We start from the raw sequence: 20,805 nt of genomic DNA on the forward strand, positions 1-20,805 counted from the left end.
TGTTCCCTTCTTTCTTCCCTGGCTTGTTACATTGTCCCAAGTCAGCCTTTAGTCTGCAGATACTCTGTTACATCTCTTGCCAGCCGAAATGTGTGTGTGTGTGTGTGTGTGTGTGCGCGCGCGCGCACGTGTGTGTGTGGTATATGTGCACATGGGTGGTCAGGCCGATGCACACATGGAGGTCAGAGGAAGAGGTCAGGGTCCTACTCTAACACTGCATTATTCCTTTGAGAGGAGGGTCTCTCACTGAGCCTGGAGGTAGGCTGGCCTTCACCCCCCAAACTAGAGATGACCTTGAACTCCTGACCCTCCTACTCCCCCCTCCCCAACTGTGTGTCACCACACCATGCCAGGAAATTTGTGACTTTTATCTCAAACTGACTAGCCTAGTCAATTTAGTTTATCTAACCCAGGCCACACATGTCTTCAGGTACAGTCATGATCAGGAGAAAGGCTGGGTACATGGCTCAATGGTTTATCAGTGAGATAAAGTGTTTAGGTCCCAAAAGAATGTGTAAACGGGCTGGTAATGCTGGCACTTCCTTCAAAAGATGTTTCTTACTAGTATTTCTTATATTCAATGGCAACCTTCACTAGTATATACATTAAGCATTTTTAATTAAAAATAACAATCAGGTAACTTCAAGAAAGTAAGTGAACAGAAATATAGAGAAAAATTATCCTGAATACCAGAGGAAAGTATATTTAGCACCAAGAACAGTATTACACATATAGAACATACAGTTTGAAAGATGCATCAATGGCCTAACAAAAAGCAGAACGTATTTTTATAGACCAGAGTTAAGAGAACAGGAGGAAAATGATCTGGGTTTACAGAAGTCACAGTTCATAGATTCCCACATTACAAAGTAGTATTCTAAGGTCAGCATGTGAGGGAAACAGGCTTACTAGAAAGTGACAAAGAAGATACACTCCATGTTAGCCTCCTCGACTCTTGAAAAGTTGTTTGGTAGATTTTAATCATCAACCATGCAAACCCATCTTTAACTTTGGGCAGTTTAATTTTTGCATTTCTGGTATTCTTTTCTTTTCTTAGCTGTAAGAAACCCTGGCAATTGTCTCCCATTTTCAGCAACAAATTCGTCTTTTAATTAACTTTGTGGTAATATGATCCACATTTTACACATGAAGAACATTCTGCCCGCATGTACAGTACTGGTTGGTTCCCACAGGGCCTATCTTATTTCATCATTTACCTCGTCAGTGCCCTGGTGATCTGTGAAGCTCATCACCGCTACTGTGCACTAACAAATGGGCAACCAATTTTCTCCCATCTCGATTTCTCTTTTCATAGTCTCATACTGCATATCCAAACTACATATTGGTAAGGCTCTTTAACGGGAGCTGTCTCTTTAACACAAGCTGATCCTCAGATGCAGTGAATGTGTTGAGAACTGCGTGTTTGTTAGTCTGGTGAGTTTACTCCCTACTGTGAGTTGACATAGGCTATGGAATTGGACAACTCAGTATTCAGGTCTTTCATGCCAAGGAGCTTCCTCAGCAGATTAAAGTTCCAGTTGTTTAAGTGTTAAGGGCTGTGTTGTGGCTACTAAGGACAGTGATTCTTTATGGTCTCCACCCCGTAAGGCCACGTTATCATCCCTGAACTTGTTCTTGCAACCCTCTCCACATCAACTCTCTCAAACTGGGGGTGTGGGGCTCAGCTGTGATTTAATAAACACTTCTGATGACCCAAACACACCTACCTGTCTGAAAACTGCTACCTTAGGTTTTCTTTGCTGTAGTGCAAAACTAAACAGGCTCCTGCCCTTTTAATAGATAGATAAGTAGCAGCCAATCCTCAACAGTGAGCTTAGTGTGCCATTAAAGCAGAGCTGGGGCACTGGGCTTGCTACCAGTTAAGACATCACCCAGTGAACTGTCCAAAGCAGAACGGAGGAAACCTCTTCACTTCCACAGTCATTACCTCTAGCCAGAGGGTTTCACCCAACAACTACAAGGGACAACACAGACAGACCCTTCCCAGTAGGGCTGCCCATGGGGATTTTAGTCTCCAACAGGTGGAATGAACTCTTCTTTTAGTTCGAACATTGATTTTTAAAGACATGTACTAAAAAACAATTAATTCTAACTAATACCTCATCTCTTTCCACAGAAATACTTGAAGTGGCTTATAAAAACTGGCGTGCAGTAATTCTAACGAAAGTTAGGAGTGCAAGACAGTTATGACTACGTTCCCATCCCCGGTGCTTATGGCAGCCCAGGGGACATGATGGGATATTGTTAAAGACACACTTCACATAAAGTCTGACAAAACTGAAACTCTTGGCTAATTACGTGTATCAGTGTATTCTCCCTCATGACAGAGTTTCTCTGCCATATGGGAAGTGGGCACTAAACACCTTACCACTATACCCATTAAGAACAATGGAACAGGCAGGAACTAAAGAAACCTTTTGACTTATTAATTATGGTGCATGTGTGGAAGTTAGAGGGCAGCTTCCATGTCACCTGCTGAGCCACCTTGTTGGCCCTAGGCCGTCCTTTGGAAATGTATGAGCTTTGTGTGTGCACTCGCAGATGTGCCATGGCAGGTGTGGAGGTCAGAGGGCAGCTTTAGGGAGTTGGTTCTGTTCTTTTACCATGTGGGTTTTCAGGCTTGATGGCAATCACCTTTATCTTTCTTTAAAAATTATTGTAACAGCATTAAATTTATCTCTGACATTTCGCTGACTTGTATTTTTTGAGCATGAGAAAATACTGATTATACCTGGTCACAAACAATCTACTTTAACATATAGGATGGTGACAGGCATTAATTTCAGACCCAGTATCAACATGGAGGAGATGACGGGGTAAGACAGTTGCACTGTAAAGCCTGAAAGACACAAGTGATACCTGTCAAAAACCAATGTTTCAAGTATGAATCCTATTAGGGAAAAGGAGCTATTATTCTATGTGGGCCAATCTGTCCTCGTCTTGTGCTATTCCAAGCATTTGCTTTAATCAGACTCCAGAGTAGTAAGAGAAGAAGTGGGGACAGCAAGCACTGAGAGGTGCTAAGTACATAAAAATAAATTTTAGGAATGGGTAAGTGTCAACAATCTTCTTCATTGTCTTTATTACAGTAAGAGGGAATTTTACTCTTAATGCATAGAATCTCAAGAAAAAATTTACATTTAGCTTTTAAAAGAGGCCCTTTTGACAATTATTAATACAAACGTGAAATAAGACCCTTCAAACAAATACCAATTTCAGTAATAGTTTACATACAGCAATAATTTATTCTGAAATGTTCATTTAGTTTGAGACACAACTCATGTCTCATTAATAAAAGAGCAGCCATCTCACCTCAAATACCAGAATATACAACAGTTACAGCATAGCAAAAATTCTACCTACTTTCGATAAAATCTAGTTCAGGTAAAATAGTTCCATTCAATGTTTTACAGTTACACAGATCTGAGCACAAAATAGTGTAAATTGTTACACTGTAGCTATCCTAAGCACACATGTGATCACAGAACCATTAATCATTACTTCTGAAATTGAACCATCAGTTTCATTCATGCAGTAAAGCAAAGCAGGCTGGGTAAACATATTCATTGGGAACCATATTACTGTGAATTTCACAGCCACATGATTAATTATGACATTAGATGGATTCACGAGGACTATTTTTTTGCATAAATACCAATTTCTCCCTGATGTAAGTTTATTTTATAATCTAGAAATGATTGATAACAGCAATATATCATATAGCGTCTATCTGTAGTGTTATCTTAAGATAAGCGATAATTAAAGGATGATGGGATGGATGCTGCTTAAATACATGTAAAACATTCTGTACAAATATACTTGGCTTTACCATTTTTTTCCTACCTAACAAGAGTGCCTTCCAAAATGACCAGTGAGGACCAAGTGGACTATCAAATATGGTTTCCAGAACAAAACCCCTCTAACAAGAATCAAACCTATTTACAAAAATTTTCAACCTTTAAAGTTTTCTTTGAAACAAGTCTCTATACAGCAGTTGGGATGAGACCAGCTTTTCCTAGGTTTGTTCTTCCAGCTCTTTTAAACAGATGTCACGAGGTAAGACCCAGAATGGCGCTTAGGACTTTGGGCTCCACTGGATTCCGTGCTGTCAGTCTTTGAATCCCGCTTCTTGGTGTTGTTACTCACCGGTGTTGGGATCTGCGAGGGCCGGGCTGACGTGCTGTCCGCACTGCTTTTCCGAGGGCTCGGGTTGTAATTAAAAGGCGACACTCGGGCAGCAACAGTCCCACTAGGTGAGCTGTGTTTGCTGGAACTGCTTGAACTGAAAGGGGTGCGCTCGACTACACAGGCCTCACTAGGCTCTGCTGCAGGCACAGAGCCACTCTGTGCTGGCTTCGCCTCCGTTCCTTTCTGCTCTGGGGCGTCCACCTGAATAAAGGAGTTCAGGCGGTTCTCCAGGCCCGCCGTGTGCACAGGACTGCCGCTGCCCACACTCTGCTTTCCCTGGCTGTCTTTTGCGTCTTTAATGCTTGGATTTCCCTTTTCTGAAACACTGTCAATCACTGGAGGGGTGTTACCTGTGGGAGACCTTCCAGACCGAGGGTTGTTAATGGGACAGTCCTCAATTCTCACCCAAACATCCTCTGTTTTAGAAACAGCAGGTGCCATCTGATAAATCAGAGTCTTTGATTCAGCACCATGGACAGCACCCGAGGACGTTGTCTGAGAAACCGCGTTTGTGGGAGAAATTTCACTTTCTTTGATCTTCCTCCACGTGCCCTTTGTGGGCACCTGGTTTTCTTTCGTTTGTCTGGGTCCCGGCACGGAGTTCACATGCTTTTCATCCTCACTCTTTGCTTTTTCACTGGACTCTGATGAAGCGGAAAGAATAGAAGACGAGCTTCCAGTTCTTCTCCAAGTGCTCACTCGAGGGAGGGACGAGGAGTGTTTGCTGTGCTCACGCTTCCAGGTTCCTGCCCGGTTGATGGGCAGTCTGGAAGGACTTTCAGAATGGGAGCGCGTGATATCGTGGCGCTTTCCTGGTCTTCCATCATTATACTCAATAGTGGGGCTGAGATTAGGTGGGAGCTTTCGCCATCCACCAGGCTGAACAGACGGATGTGTGCTCAGAGACATATCAGGAAGGGAAGGACTCAAAACTGGGGTCTGTGCCTGGGACCTGGTGGGAGAATCTGGTCTAGAAGATGGAGAAAGGGATTCAAACGAGGCAGATTCCTCCAGTTTCCTCCTTAGGGTCGGGCTTGGGGCTTCTTTGATGAAAGTAGACTGGCGTACTAGCGCAGGCCTTTCTGATCTATCTGACTCACTTCCACTTGACTTAGTTGAAGACATTCTAGAAAGTTCTACCTTCTTATTGGATCCATTGCCATTGCTCATCTGGTTCAGCCCTTTAGACGCGGACTCACTTCTCGGAATACTACTGGCATTCTTGGGTAAGCCTGCTTGTTTGGTAAGGTTTTGTTGGCTCATCTGTCTGCCGGGGGATGTATAGGACATTTTCCCAGAGCCTGAGGACTTGGTTGAAGCAGTGCTCGGAGACGATGTTCTGGGCAGCTGAGACAGTTTGTTAGGAGGGCTTATTCCATTTCTACCAGGGGAGATCGAGTTTCGCCCTGGAGACTGCAGTGGCCTACTTAATGGTTGCTGTGTAGGCCTTGAGGGAGTAGAGTCTCTAGATCCTGATCTCGAAGGTCCCTTATTTGATCCACTAATTTGGGAAGTTTGCCTGGTAATAGGGCTCAGCTCTGATTTTACTGATGGCTTGGTTCCTCTAGGAGAAGTGGTGGCTGCCGGACTCTCACTAGGGCTTTTGGTGGCTGGAGTCTTGAGGGGTGGGCCCTTTTTAGAAACAGGACTTGTACTGGAGGAACTATTTCGAACCCCGGGGATGTGAATCATGGTCCTGCCTCTTGAGATTGAGGGCATGTTTGTCGGGAGAGGCTGTTTCATTTGGCTGGAAATTTCTGAATTAGATCGAATCTTTCCAGTAATTAAACTTTTATAAACCTTTTTCCCACCTTTGATTCCTTTATTTTCAGATTCTATCTTTTTTGCTTCTAATGTGCTTTTCTCCCCCGGTTTGAGAATTCTTGGGCCTTTATTACTTGTGAAGGGTTTTTCCTCTTGATCAGGTGTGAGATGGAAGGGTGAGCCCAGGGAAATGCCTGACTTGAGTGAGAGGATGGAGTCGGAATCGGACGAAGCCTGTCGAGATAAACACGCAGCGGCAGCGGCAGCCTGGTGCAAACTGCTCACTATGGAGTTCGCACCTTCTTGAATAGCTTTCCAGTCAAAGTTTTCTGAATCAGGAGATAAGCCATGTTCTGAATCTGGCCTCTGTATATCTTTCAAGTCAAGTGTCAGATCTTCAGCTAATATGCCTCCCATGTTTCTGGGACTCTGCTTTCCACTATCACCCTTGAGTCTTGAAGGTCTTTTCTTTTTCGGCATTGCGGAGCTGATGCACTCCTGCAGCAGGTCATCTTCAGAGTCGATGCTCAGAGAACTGAGGGAGCTGTTTCGTGAGAAGCAGACAGGGGTGTCCTCGACATGAAATGACCGGGGCGCGTACCCAGATGCCTGAGGCTTACTTGGTTCCCCCTGTGTGTTAGCAGGTTCAGCTTCCTTGATTGGTTCATTTTCTTTGTTATTGTTGTTTTCTTGGTCAATGTCACTAAGGGAACTCAGAGAGGAATTTCGAGAAAAGCAAACTGGAGTATTTTCAATAGCAAAATTCTGCAATTTTTCATCCGTGGCTGCCCCCCTATCTGGCAAGTCTTTGGAGGACTGGGGGAAAGTGGGTTGTTTCTGAAGCCCTGGTTTGGACTGTCCCCTATTTATTGGATGTTTTGTATTAGCTTGTGACTTACTAGCTGACTGTTGACTTGAGGTTGGATCTGTGTGGCAGATACCTTTGGCTTCTGAATCCTTACTTTCTTTTCCCCTTCTTAACTCAGCCTTTTCCCTGGACAGGTCAACATCGTCATCATCAAAATCTAGAGAGCTCAAAGAATCATTTCGTGAAAAGCAGTAAGGAGTTCCTTCAATAGGGGTGTAAGGATGCGGCGAATCGAAGGCGAAGCTTCCGCGGACTCTGTCTTCGTTGTTCGGCAGCTTCTCACCGAAGTCCTTGGGGGTGTTTTTCAAGCTCTGTTTCTTTGAGTCTTTGCTGTCTGAGAAAGTTTCTTCGGCATTTACGTTAGCTTTTGAGTCTGTATTCTTCCTCATTCGTGTTCTATATTCTGTATTTTGTGGCATGGGCTTTACTGGTGAAGTCGGCTTCTTTTTCTTAGTGTCTAATTGATTTTTGTTAGTTCCAGATGAAGTCACTGATGCTTGTTGGACCTGGTCCATTATCTTTTTCACTCGGAAAGGCTTGTGGCTTTTTCCTTTGGGCATAGCAGAATTGATACATTCCGCAAGAATATCTCCTTCCTCTGCTTTAGTGTCATCCAAGTCTGGCATAACTACAGATGAGATGTTCCCCCTCTGAGCTTCATCTGTACATCTGCCCTCTGTAGGAATGGTATCTCGTTTTTCAAATTCACCTGACTGTGTACCTGCTCGAATCCCGTCACCAGCAGCCAACTCATTTGGAGGGGATTCTATTGTCAGATCACTTAGAGATGTCGCTGTGGAAAAGTTTATAGGTGTCCCTTCTACACAGTACACGCGGGGCATATCATCTCCTGGTGTGAAGCTAACATGCTTTTGTGTCTGCAGCCTGTTTTGTGATGGCAGAAGTTTGTACACAGGCAGCTGACTTGGCTTTCTTGCCACAGGTGGAGGTAATTTTGAAGCAGTCTGGGCTAGCTTTTTGGCTTTGCGTGATGACTTTGTTGGCATGGCTGAGATAATGCACTCTTCTAATATTTCAATATCATCGTCATCTGAATCATCTAATAGGTCTTTTTCAGAATCAGGATTTTCTACCTCTTTCTCCTGATTTTCACTGGACTCTTCAGGCTGCTCTGGCTCGGTTTCATTCCCGTTGTCGTTTTCCTGAACTGGGGGCATTATTCTTAATTCCACGTCCTTCTGTATAAATGGCTCATCGAGGCTCAGCGCGCTCAGGCTGGACGAACAGGAAAACCCATCTGGAGTACTTTCTGTGGCAAAATGCAATAGAGTATCAGCATCTGGAAGGATCCGGACCCTCTGGACCGCAGCACTCACAGCAGTCTGCTTAGGGCCGCTCTCTCTCTCCTCTGCAGCAGATGCTTTAGCTTTTGGCACCTCTCTCTTGGTCTGGACTGTCTGGGGAGGAGGAGGAGGGGTTTTGCTTCTGCTTGGTGGCATGGTCTGCCCAGGGCTATCTGGAAGGTCACTGGGGCTGATAACGCCACTCACCATTCCACTGCAAGGCTCACTCTGAACAGAGCTAGCAATGGAGCGACTCTCAAAACTGTCAAGTGAGCTGACAGAAGTGCATCGGCTGAACACAAGTGGGGTCTCCTGGACATAGTGTTCGGGGGGACTTTTGGGCGTCTGAGCACCACTTTTGGAGGGAGACTTGGCCCCTGAAGAAAATTCAACAGCTTTATGCCTGGTTGATTCTGAAGATAAGCCAGAAGCCTGGAGTCGACTGGGTTTGGCTCTAGCGTTCTGGGACACTGCTGGAACTTCGCTTGCCGGATCTTCAGTTGATCGAGTTCCATCGTCCTCCTTTATTTCTGCTATCTGCAGAGTGTTAGTAGAATCTGCCTCCTGTGTTGTCGGATCACATCCTATTTCATCTTCAGCTGACGACAGAGATGATAATGAACTGCACCTTGAGAAACATATGGGGGTGTCTTCTACGCAGTAAGTCTGCATTGTTTCTTGGTTGATGGAGGGGACTTTACAAGTGGTCCCTTTTTGAGCCTGACCATTTCTCTGTGCTGAACTTGGATGCAGCTGACTCTGCCTTTTGGCATTAGATGAAGGTGTGGATGTACTCTCGCTGCTTGGAGAGATATGCTCAGTTTTAGTGCTTTGTGCTGATGAGTTCTTTGAGAAAGAAAATGATGGTTTCTGGGAGGAAGAAATGTCAGTGGCATATTTTAAACTATAATCAATAGGCTGATCCACATGATGTTTTTCTTCGTTATATTTTATACTATAGTTTGTGGGTCTCTCCTCTTCTTCATGCTGTTCTTCCTCTGAATAACGCTCACTGTAGTTGGTGGGCTTATCATCTTCGTAGTCATCTTCCTGACACAAAGATTGGTTTACATTTTGATTAACTGCATGACTAGAGCCCATTCGATTTGTTTCTGAACCACTGGTTCCCCTAGACCTATATGGGGAAACACATTCCTGTTGTCCAAAATGTGGTTGGAACTTAAGGTGTTTATCATCCGTGTTCTCAGAATAGACAGGATAATTGGTGTTTTGGCTTCTGGGTTGTCTTTGCTCGTTTTGCTTTATTTCATCTTCTATGACATGCTTTGGTCTTGCCCATCTTTCATTCTGTGAGGGACTCTGTCTTCCAGAGTTCAACTGTTCATCTGAATATTTAAGACTGTAATTTATTGGTGTATCCAGCTCTCCATCATTATCATCCATATGATTTGCACTATGTATCTTGTGGGCTAGGTCAGCTGGATACTGACCATAACTGCAAAACTTACTTTCATCATCTTCAGAATAGGACTCGACGGAGGGCTTCATCTGACCTCTTTTACCATAGCCATCACTACTGTTGACACTGTTTAAACTGTCATTGGAAGATCTCTTATACTCCACTTTGGCATAAGGCATAGAGCATGTTCTATTTGAATTTTCCGATTTAGTGAAGTTGTATGTGTTTGAATGTGTATGGGAAGCGGAGCTTCTCCGTGCTGCATTCCTCTCATCCGTCACACAATGGAATTCAGTGGCAGAGCCGGAACTTCTGTCTTCCTGGGAGGTGTGAATGGCTGATACTTCTTCCATAACTTTGGCAATCTGGGCTGCAGTGCTGGAGATCTGCAGACCTCGTTTTGAAGAGGTTCCTGGATTTTCTGTTGTTGAATGGTAAGTGCTGAGGCCAATACCTCGTTCTCTCTCTAAACTTCTGTCTTTTTCAGAACGAGAACTGTCTAAACTTCCCCTCGATGAAGAAGAGCTGGGCAATACTGTAGTATTTAAATATGGTGAAAGAACAGTCATGTTCCCAGCATTAAAATTGTCTGCTCTATTATCATCATGTCGATTGGTGTCAAAAACATAGTCACCATAAAGATTTGGCTTGTGTCTCTGCTTGCTACGATGAGATGCCTTGGGACTTAAGTTGTCAATATTGTCAAAGGTTTCTGATAAATGCTGAGCATCTAACTCTGCTTCTAGGGCCTTTTGCTTCCTAACATGAAGAGAAGGCAAACTTGACCCAGGAGACATAATATTGGCATCCTTATACTTTGCAGGTCTGTTTGCCATGAGGTTCCTTAAAGCTGCAGCACTTCCCATAGCAATCATTTTGTGCTTTGAATGAATGAGGTTCTTGAGCATGCTCACTGCCCCCATGTCCCATAAAGCTTCCTGGTCTTTAGGATTTCTTGCTGAGAGATTCCACAGAGTTCCACAAGCATTACTGACTATTGTCAAGCTGTGAGATTTCAAGTGCTGTAATAAAGTCTGTAGGCAGTTGTTCTCTCTTAGGATTTGCCTGAATTAAAACAAGAACACATAAGATTCAGGGGGAAATGTGACTAGTGGACAGAAAACGGCAAACCCTGAGACGACTACAAACACAACAAGGACAATACGAGTCTATCAGCTTCTTGTCAACCAAGCTGGCCACCTCTCCTTTTGTTCTCTTGGTTCATTTAATGTTTACTGTTTCAAAGTATCCATCTGTCAGACCCAAAGTAGGAAAAGAATATTTACTCTGTGTCCTACTCTGATCCACTACACGAGAAAAAGAATTATTTTTGAATAAATATATTTTCTCCATCACACAGTAAGTTTCCTAACTTAAAAACTACAAACACATCATGAAATCTAATTAAACAGGGACCGTGGCAATTTAATTTATGGTGAAGCAACCATGTTGAATACTGAAGTATCTTGGAAGCCGAAGACAGGTGATTGATAGATCTTTACGTAGTCAGGGAGCAGACATGCTTCTAGAACAGCAAGCTTACTTTCTAGAGTGATCTCTGTACCTGTGAAAGTACCATGTCCTTTGTATGTGATTGCTGGCACACTAAAAATAACATGATATGCACTATGAAAATGTACCGTCTACAGGACAACACGCTGCCTCAATCTGAAGTGACTCCTGAAGCTCCACAGTTTAGCAGACTGGATGAATGGCTCATGACTAAGCAATCTGAAGACTGGGGTTAAGACACCATTAGAAAACTGTTAAAGCTTTTATACTTCCTACGTCGTACTCAGTAGTTTTTTCTTTGCTTGAAAATTAGTTTTATATTTCTTTACATTATCTAAACAGGCATGAAAGAACTGAAAGTATTCTGACTTTTATTCATATTTTTACAGGTAGGCTGTACCTCTCAACTACCATTTATTTATTTGTAGATTTCTATAAGATACTTCAAACTTTACTAGCAAAACCATGCAAATGAGTTATACCTGGAGTTGTAATCATCTTCACACTGCAATAAGGACATTTTGCTTAAAGCTTTTATGACACAAAATATTTTACAATTAGGTCTTTTTAAAGAAAATAAACTATAATAATCTATTTAAAAACAATATAAAACTTGGCATATACCTGTGGTCTTCATTTGTAGCTATCAAGCTGGACACATTTCGTAATATCCCACCTCCACTTTCAATGATGGCTAATGTATTTGTCTGGCTTCGGTAAGTGAGAGTGCCAACCAAAAATGCAAGTGCTCCATCCACAGCACATATGTCAGCTTTATTCTCGGTGCAGTGTGCGGACAGGTTCCATAAGGCACTCAAGACACTTTTGAGGGTTGATTCCTATTAATGATGGAAACAGAGTATGCATCCATATGTTAGAATCCTTTTTCTTTTTGTCTGCTTTCTGCACATTCTTCACTAGTAAATCAGTAACTTCTCATTTACAAACACTTTCATGCACGCCAAATGAAATCTAGGTCAGCTCTGTTCCTATTATACAACACAGTGTTAAAGTAGTGACCTTTGTTCTAAGTGTTTAGATGTTAGATGTTAGATATCTTTAATGAACCCAGAATATGAAGCAGAATTGATATTCAGTAACTGTATTCACTATCACAAAATAATATTATCAGGAGGATAACAGAAACTCAATTAAAACACCTTCATATACTGTGTATGTATATGGAAGGATATCTAAGTACTAAATGGCAACATACTACAGAGAAGGTTATATAATATTCTATTTGTATTAAAAACAAATATATGTATTCATATGCTATTGATTAAAAAGAATGTAACTTCTGAAAAGTACTAGAATATGTACAAATTCTTAAAACTCCTAAAGAAACAAAGTAATTATGAAAATGCCCAAGCTCATTAATATAAAAAAAAATGTAACTGCCACAGATACATTCAGATACACAATTAATGTATCTGGTCATACTTTGTCATACTCCAGATGTCAGTGTTTCTTTTTATGACACCATCAAGGAATCTTTATTAGAAATGTATTTGTTTCTAGTAGGACAAGAAGCACTTCAGACAATATAGATGCAATACAGTACTCTAAAAAGAAGGTTACGCAGTCTGAATTTAATATAAATACCTCACAAAGGGGACAACACTGTAGAAAGATAATGTAGACAATGTAGAGAGAAAACACCAGAAACAAAAGCTAGATTCTGAACAGGGTCTGAATTACTTTACTTGGAGTCTGAACCCTAGCATCTGTGCAGACACACAGAGTCTAATTTCCAGTAAGTCATGATGCCTTACCTAAATGGCCAGTTTCATCTAAGTCCCTAGCCAGGTGTTGTGATGCATGCCTACAATCCCAGAACTTGGGTGGCTAAGATAGGAGGTAGGAAGACTGTTATAAAATCAAGGCCAGCTTCTCTATGTAAGACCCAGTATCAAAACAACAAGAACAAACAAAACAACAAAAAACCCCAACACACATGCGCAAGCGCAAACACACACACACACACACACACACACACACACACACACACACACACACGCATGCATGCACACACGTGTACGCACAAGTAGGAAGGACTGGAGTTCACTTTAATTACAATGTGACTGAAGTAAAGGTAGGATGATCAACAGGAAAAGTGGCAAAAACTCTGAAGTGAGGAAAACTGTAATTGACTTAAAAGTGGGAGACAAAGAACACAGATGATCCAGAGCCTCCAGACCAATGGTCTGCAGTAAACAAACTTTACAGCTGAAATTACAGGAGGCATAAAATGATTACAAGCTGGGGGAGGGGCTCAGGCACACGGCAGTGTGTGCAGTGTACTTGGGACGGGATGAGAGAAGGACGTGGAGAAGGGCTTAAGAAGGGGGAGAAATGATTAGCAATTAGAATCAGGAAAGAAGCTTCAGAACAACAATTGATCAAAAAGTATAAAGTGCAGGAAAAGAGGGAAAAAAAAACCCAATTAAATAACCTAAATGGATTTTGAGACAAAGGAAAAGGTATCAGGATGCAGATTAGGAGAGACGGAAACAGTGATCCACTCAAGACTTTGGTCACTTCTGATTTTTGGACATTACAAGATTATGAAACACATTCATTCGTGTTTCAATCTGTGTGAGAACATTAGTTTTTGTTCCTGTAGGAAAATGTTAAAGAATGGAATGGCTGGATAGTTTGGAAGGTTTATGTTTAACATAAAATCCTGTCCAAATGTTTTCCTAAGTGCTTACACACACTTTTCCATTCCCAACAGCAGTACAGAATACCTCCAGTGGCTCAGCTACCTTGATGTGTGGCTTACTTTTTTAACATTAATTCAGTATGGTATGCATAATAGCATCTCACTGTAGTTTAACAACGGATGATATCCTGTACCTTCTTCAGCATGCAGTGGCTATCCACCTGTCACCTATTTAGCAGTTTCAACGGTATCTTTCTAAGAACCTCCATACATTTAAACAAGGCTGCGTGTACCTCAAGTGTCTGTGTGAGCTGAGAGAATAGGTGTGTGCATGCCACCATGTGCAGGTCAATCAGGACAGCCTCTGGTGCTGGGTCTTGCCTCCCACCTTGTTTCAGACAGGGTCCCTCTGGTGGTTTACACCTTTAATCCCAGCACTAGGCAGGCAGAGGCAGGTGGATTACCTATTACAGTACTGAACATTTTCAAAGTTACCTTTTTAACTTCCAAAGCACATTCCATCAATGCTTTCACACTTCCAACTTCTCGCAATGTCTTTTTGCTATTTACATCTGCTCGCCAAGACAAATTCCTCAAAACACTTGCAATAACCTGTAAATAATCAGGTTTAAAATAATTTGCATACAAAATGAGTCATACTAGTTACCTTTTTGTTTCTAATTCCAGAGGTAAGAATAGAAATCTATTACAAGTTAAATACATCTTATCTAAAAAGCTTGGCATCGTAAGTGTTTTGATTTTAAAATTGGCTTTTTGAATATTAGTACACGCGTGACATTCCCTGGGTATAAGATTACATTCCATATATATGTATCTTACATGTTTAACCCAAAGGCAATTTTATGTAGTATTTTAATAACTTAGTGCACTGAACAGTTTCACAACACAGATTTTCCACATGTGGTGTCATGCAAGCAGCATACAAATAGTGTCAAATTTAGGATTAGGAATGCTCCAGCTACATTATTATCAAAACATGGCATTTGCATGCTTTGAAAGGTCATAAATGAAACCCACTAATTTAAATATGATTGATTATAATAATAAAAATAGAATTTTCTGCCTATAGCAAATTTCTTATATATATTACTAGGGTGCCAAAAGGAATTAGTTCAACATAAATATTTTCCTTTACTTAAGTGTTAATGGGACCATACTTTAACATAAATCACTAAATACCGAGTCAAAGTTTAATATAAATCGTTACTACCCAGGAAAAACACTAGAAATTCTAAGTAGTACCTGCTGTAAGTCTTCGCTTTCAGATTTTAACTGGGCCACGAGTGCTCTCATACAGCCTTTCATAGAACACAGTGTAGCCTGCAACAGGAGACATGGAGCAGGATCGTGAGATGGCCTCAAGTGGCTTTCTTTCTAGCTACTGAATTTCAAAGCTGGTTCTTACTTAAACCATAAATGTTATTTTACCTATACAAGACCCAGAACAAAACTACCTAGATGTAGGACAGATGCCATTTCTGTTATCTACTTCCTTTACCTAACTGGAAAAGCCAAACAAAGCCCTGAGAAATAATAAGCGAAGGGCAGAGCCCGGCGTTCTGTCTGGTGGACTCAGGGTGTGGACTGTCTGTCACGGTAGCTTATGCTTTCTCCTGGAACAGTGTTTTAGCAATTATTCTTTCCTGCAGTACTGGTGGTCTGCATTTTCTAGGTGAATGAACCACCATTTTTTGCTACATCCCCAGTATGAGGAGCAATGCTGCTGGTGCAGCTGTGTCAATTCAGCACAGCAGCCTATCGTCAGGCACAAGACAGCCTACTAAGTAGGGAATGCAGTAGGGAGAAAGGACGCTTTTATCAGTCATTGTTCAGCTGCGGTGGGATAGAAACACCAAAAAAATCGTAAGTAATTCTTTGCTTCTTTAGTTCAAAAAGTTGTTATTCTGAAAATAAACTGACTACTAATTGAGCTATCTTAAGAAGTAAATCTTATAAAAAGACATACCTTGTTGGCAACATCTCCAAACGTCAAGTTTGTCAAAGCCATTCCAGCATACCGTCTTAAAGTAATACTGTAGTGGTCATTAGTAAGCCCGTACATCTCACAGTCCACCTGCAACAGCTCTGCAATGGCCTGCAGTCCCCCTAATTAACAAGGGTAAAAGGAAAAAATATAATAATCTAGAATCAAATAAACTGATATAATTTGGCAGCTTAAAAACCAGGGGAAAATCTCAAAGATTGAGACTACATGATTTAAATAAATTTGCCTTTAGAATGAAAAAGCCACAAAACTGCTATAAACAATTTCTGTGTAATATAAAGTACAACCGACAATGATTCCACTTCTGGCCAGTGTCTCCCCCCTCCAGCTTTACTGAATGACATCACCATTGTTTTCTGCACCCTGACATACACTGTGCCCTGGCAACAATGGAGCTATTTGTTATAACATGGGCCTTCCTAAACCTATACAGAAAAATTAACTTATTGCTAGTATAAGGGCTTTAAAACTACTTTCCACTGTCATTTACTGTGGCCTAATACTTTTTTTTTTCTTTTCCCGAGACAGAATTTCTCCGTAGTTTCTGGTGCCTGTCCTGGATCTCTTGTAGATCAGGCTGGCCTCGAACTCACAGGAATCCACCTGCCTCTGCCTCTCAAGTGCTGGGATTAAAGGCATACGCCATCACCACCCGGTGGCCTAATACTTTTTTAAAGTGTCAAATAAATATCCTTCGGAATATTGAAACTTTTAAATGAAATTGTGCATGAAGTAAAACTTATTTCATGAAAAGAATGACCTATTCAGCCAACTGTAAAGTTTCTTTACAAAATAATCTTACTTCCCTTGGATACTATAATATATCAGCCATACCAGGACTCAGTATTTTCCTCCTTCCTAATATTCAACTAGCAGGTATGCTTAGTAACGCTCACAGTGGTCAACACTAGCAAGGAAAGGAGGAACATAAAGGGGAAGGAAAAGGGGAGACAACAAAGGAATGAGCTATGACAAAAGGGAAGCGAAACGGTGAGGACGAGAATAAAAGGAAGGTAAAAATGCACACGGACTATTAAAGCGTTGTTCAGCAGCAAGCACCACAGGACTCGGGGTATGGTCTTTTAAAGAAAGGTTGCTCAGGCATTAAAAAAAAATGAGCTTGTAAGTCTCAGCAGGTTGCTAACCTGAAAGACCAGCACACTAACATTTCATGAAGAACATGAAAAGATCAGCAGAAGAATTTGTAAACTCACAAAATGAAGTTCTACGTTGAGCTTAAAACTGTAAGACAAGGTATCTTAATTACAGGAGGATTCATGCAGATCTTTATGACAAGAAGAGATGATAGTCAATTCTCTGAACACTGGCAAGCAAATTAATTTGTATAAAGAAAATCTAAACCATATTTATGAAGATTTTCCTCCATCTATTTGCAATAATGGGTAAGTAGTGGGTGAAACAAATCTAGTCACTGTCTTCACGAAACTTACGAATGGTGTGCAGCACCCAGATCTGCAGTGGAGAAGGCCCCAAGAAACCAAGTTTAAGGTGAAGTCTATTGGATGACTGAGTATCTAACAGGGGCAGAGCACGGAAGAGAAAGAATTAGTCTAGCTTGGCAGGATAAACAGTGTGTGTAAGGGCCCAACAAAGAGGAGGCCACCAACTGAAGCCACAACAATGAGCAGATCAGGATGCTAGGAAGAGGGTATAATTAGAGGCGCACTGTAAAGAAAGTATGAGTGCAATGTGCAAAATGGCTTAGGACCGGAAGTAGTACAGAATATGCAGGGCCAGAGAGACAATGGTGCCTCGCTTCACAATGAGAAATAGCAATTATATATATATACACATACATACATGCATGTGCGCATGCACACACACATGCACATATTGCTGTTGTTTTTGAGACGGTCTCATTATGCATCCTGACAGACTTGGAACTCCCTATGTAGATTAGACCAGCCTTGAACTCAGAGATAAACCTTAGTCTGCCTCCCAAGCACTTGGTGTGTGCCACCATGCCTGGCTTGAGATATATTCAAGAGTTAGGATTAAAGTGCTCCTTTGCTAATGTAGGAGATACCAATGCAGTCATGGATGATTTTCCTAAGATTTTGATTTGAACAACCGGTTTATTAGAATGCCAAAAGGAAATCTGGAAGAGACAGATTTTGGGATGAAGGTAACAAATTCCATTTGTGAGAGTTCAGTTAGAAGTGTCTAGAATACCATATAAAGGAAGATGCCAGATAAGTAGTATGAAAACATATCCAGAAGGGTTGGTGGTAGAGTGTTTGCCTAACACACATAGAACTTAGGAGGGAAAAGTTAGATTGACATGTGAATCAGAGAACACCGGCTGAACAATGACTAATACAGGAAGTGGAGCCCTAGAAACAAAAAGATCCAGCACAGGGACGGAGAACGAGAGCTGAAGGCCAGGCTCCAGTGAAGGCCAGTGTTTTGTATAGTTGAGTAAAGAAGAAGGAGACAGCGACATAACTGTTACTTTGATACAAGATACTGACTAGGGAGTCACTAAAGACCTGAAGACCATGGCCCTGGATGCCGATGAGACGCTCAAGATATAGAGTATTGTGAAGCAGGGTCTCAGTACCAAGGTAAAACACTCTATGCTCTGTTTTTGCATAAAGTCTTGCCTAGACTTAGGATTACTTCCTAAGAAAGATAAAATGGTCTAAAGAAGGTGCTAAGAAGGCCTTCAATTGTCAGGAACTCTCCTATCTAAAAATATCAATTTTAGGATTTGATTTTAAACAAAAATTAAAGATATACTACTGTATGTCAACAATTCTATAAAGACTATAACTGAGAAAAATTAGTAAAACTTGAAATATTAGATAAAAGGGATCCGTTTATAATTTTAGGCAAGTAAAAAGAAAAAAAATCAGTGAATTCTGAGGCAAAGATATAATTCACAGGTTAAAACTATAAAAGGATTCACTGAAATATAATGCAAATTCATAACCAGCAGAGAAATGAGTATGTCTCAATGCAGAAGTGAGTATACCCTCCTGCACTGATGTCTGCTAGGAAACAGTGTCTAGATGGGCGCACTATTGACAGTGTCTGTGCAGAGGAAACAGCGTCTAGATGGGCTCACTATTGAATGATAGGACAGTTAGTTGTCCTTACAGACAAGGAAGAGCCAACTGCTTCAAGTGATATTGAGTAGACTCGCAGTTACACTAAAACAAGGTAATAGGACATTTAATTTTTAAAAGTACAGAATTTTTTTTTAATCATATGGCTTAGACAGTCATCATTAGCCTGAGATGTTCTCTTCTTAAGTAAGTATTGGGGTCCACATTGATATTCTGTAGACTGATACCCCAATTTCACAACCATAAGCATCACTCAGACTATTTGTTTAATTCCTGGGGTCCTACTGTGGGGAGTCTGTTTGCTACAGGGCTGGACAATCTATCCGGCTTGGCAAGTGCCTCTGCTGACTGTTATGATCTAGAAGTGTTGTGAAATATTAATGTAAATAAATCATGTTTTTACTGGAAGCCAGGGATATCTTAATCATTGGAAAATTCCAATATCTACCAGACTTTCTTGGGCAGGCTTGGGAATTAACGAATATACATCAATGAATACTACAATCTGAAACGTTTGGTACTAACAGGTGCAAACCTGAATAGCCCTGATAGTGGTAGATCGTCACATACATACACGTGACAGTGCTCATGACTAGGCCTAAGAGCTGTCCTCATCTGACCGGGGCTGACACTTTCCTTAGTCCTTACAGCCAGACCCTCTGCTATCTTATACTCCCTCCCTGTGACACAGAGACCTTAACTCTTCTTTTGCCCCAGTGCAAATCTGAAGGCGAGGAATGAGAGGAAGGTAACCCTGTGGCTATGTCCCCACAGTCACACCCCCAGAGCCCCTCCTGCTCCTCACCTGAGAGCCCCTGACCTAGCTCCTGTGGTGAAATGCCCCGGGTAGCCTTCCTACCTGAAGAAGAAGAGGAACAAATACTGAGTCTAAGTTTTATTCTGAAATTCAGATAATTAATGTGTCAGTCCTAGTCTATAGTTCATTGGAACATATGAACATTTATAGAAAAATCTTTGCAATACCTTAAAACTACGTTTTCCTATTGTTAGTTTTACCCCTTTTCATAATTATTGGCATTAGGAAAAAAAGTCATAAATGCTGAGATTGTACTGAAATGGGAAAACCCATAAGATTAAATGAAGTTTCACAGGACACTGGAAAGAGGACCAGATGGGCCTGTGGGAAGAAAAGCATGGCTGGAGAGCAGGCCTCAAGCCACACAGCACAGAGTTCTCCAAGTGATGACTCTGAAGGAGACAGCACTCACGTCCTGCAGCGCAGTTTGTAGTTAAGAGTCTCAAACTGTACCACTTTTACAGTAAATGATGAATAACAATGACAGGGTGCTAAGAATACAATGCAGGGGTTGGAATGTAATGTAACAAAAATAGCACAAAAGCATGGGCACAGCTATGCCAAGACAGAAACTTCAGTGTATGGTTCTTGCATGTGGCATGACTACAGAAATCCAGTTTACATGTGATGGCTCAGCATGACATGCTTTATGTGTGTAAAATAATCTTGAAATTAAAGAAACCGTTACATGAAAAAATGGGTACTCAATGGTTACACAGGGTTTAGAGGATGTGATAATATGTACATAAAGGAGTTATTTCTCCAAAATTAATGTAATGTTTCTAACTTCAATTAGAATGTATCTTTCTACATATACTAGTTTCAAGAAAAAACCAGTAAAATACTGATAACCATTAAGATAAATTAAAATCCTATTAACTCTTCTTCCTGGTGTTCATCTAAAGACACTGACAGATTGCAAGAACACTGATCCCCTCCTCCCCCTGCCGCCACCAAGACAGGGTTTCTCCATGTAGCCCTGGTTGTCCTGGAACTCACTATGTAGACCAGGCTGTTCTTAAACTAGAGATCCACCTGCCTCTGCCTCCTAAGTGCTGGGATTAAAGACATGCACCACCACTGACTGGCTAAGAACAATGATGTTTTAATAAATAATTCAAATAATTCCTC

At 41.4% G+C, this 20,805-nt stretch overlaps 1 protein-coding gene across 16 annotated transcripts in view; it reads right to left on the reverse strand.

Moving 5' to 3' along the window:
• Positions 1-3,073: 3,073 nt before the first annotated feature.
• Positions 3,074-20,805, reverse strand: part of Apc (APC regulator of Wnt signaling pathway) — a 94,917-nt gene continuing 77,185 nt past the window's right edge. For 9 of the 16 annotated variants that reach the window (XM_085699995.2, XM_085699991.2, XM_085700000.2 and 6 more), the window contains 6 exons: positions 19,663-19,716; positions 15,730-15,869; positions 15,006-15,083; positions 14,238-14,354; positions 11,702-11,916; positions 3,074-10,630 (listed from right to left, as the gene is read on the reverse strand). In XM_085699995.2, coding sequence (XP_085556121.2) covers positions 4,060-10,630; positions 11,702-11,916; positions 14,238-14,354; positions 15,006-15,083; positions 15,730-15,869; positions 19,663-19,716 — 7,175 coding nt within the window. In that variant the 3' untranslated portion in view covers positions 3,074-4,059. The remainder of the gene's footprint in view (positions 10,631-11,701; positions 11,917-14,237; positions 14,355-15,005; positions 15,084-15,729; positions 15,870-19,662; positions 19,717-20,805) is intronic. The other 7 variants (XM_085699998.2, XM_085699993.2, XM_085700004.2 and 4 more) reach the window with 1 other exon arrangement.

Source organism: Myodes glareolus, chromosome 13 (assembly GCF_982192425.1).
Source record: "Myodes glareolus chromosome 13, mMyoGla1.1, whole genome shotgun sequence".
Taxonomy (NCBI): Eukaryota; Metazoa; Chordata; class Mammalia; order Rodentia; family Cricetidae; genus Myodes; species Myodes glareolus.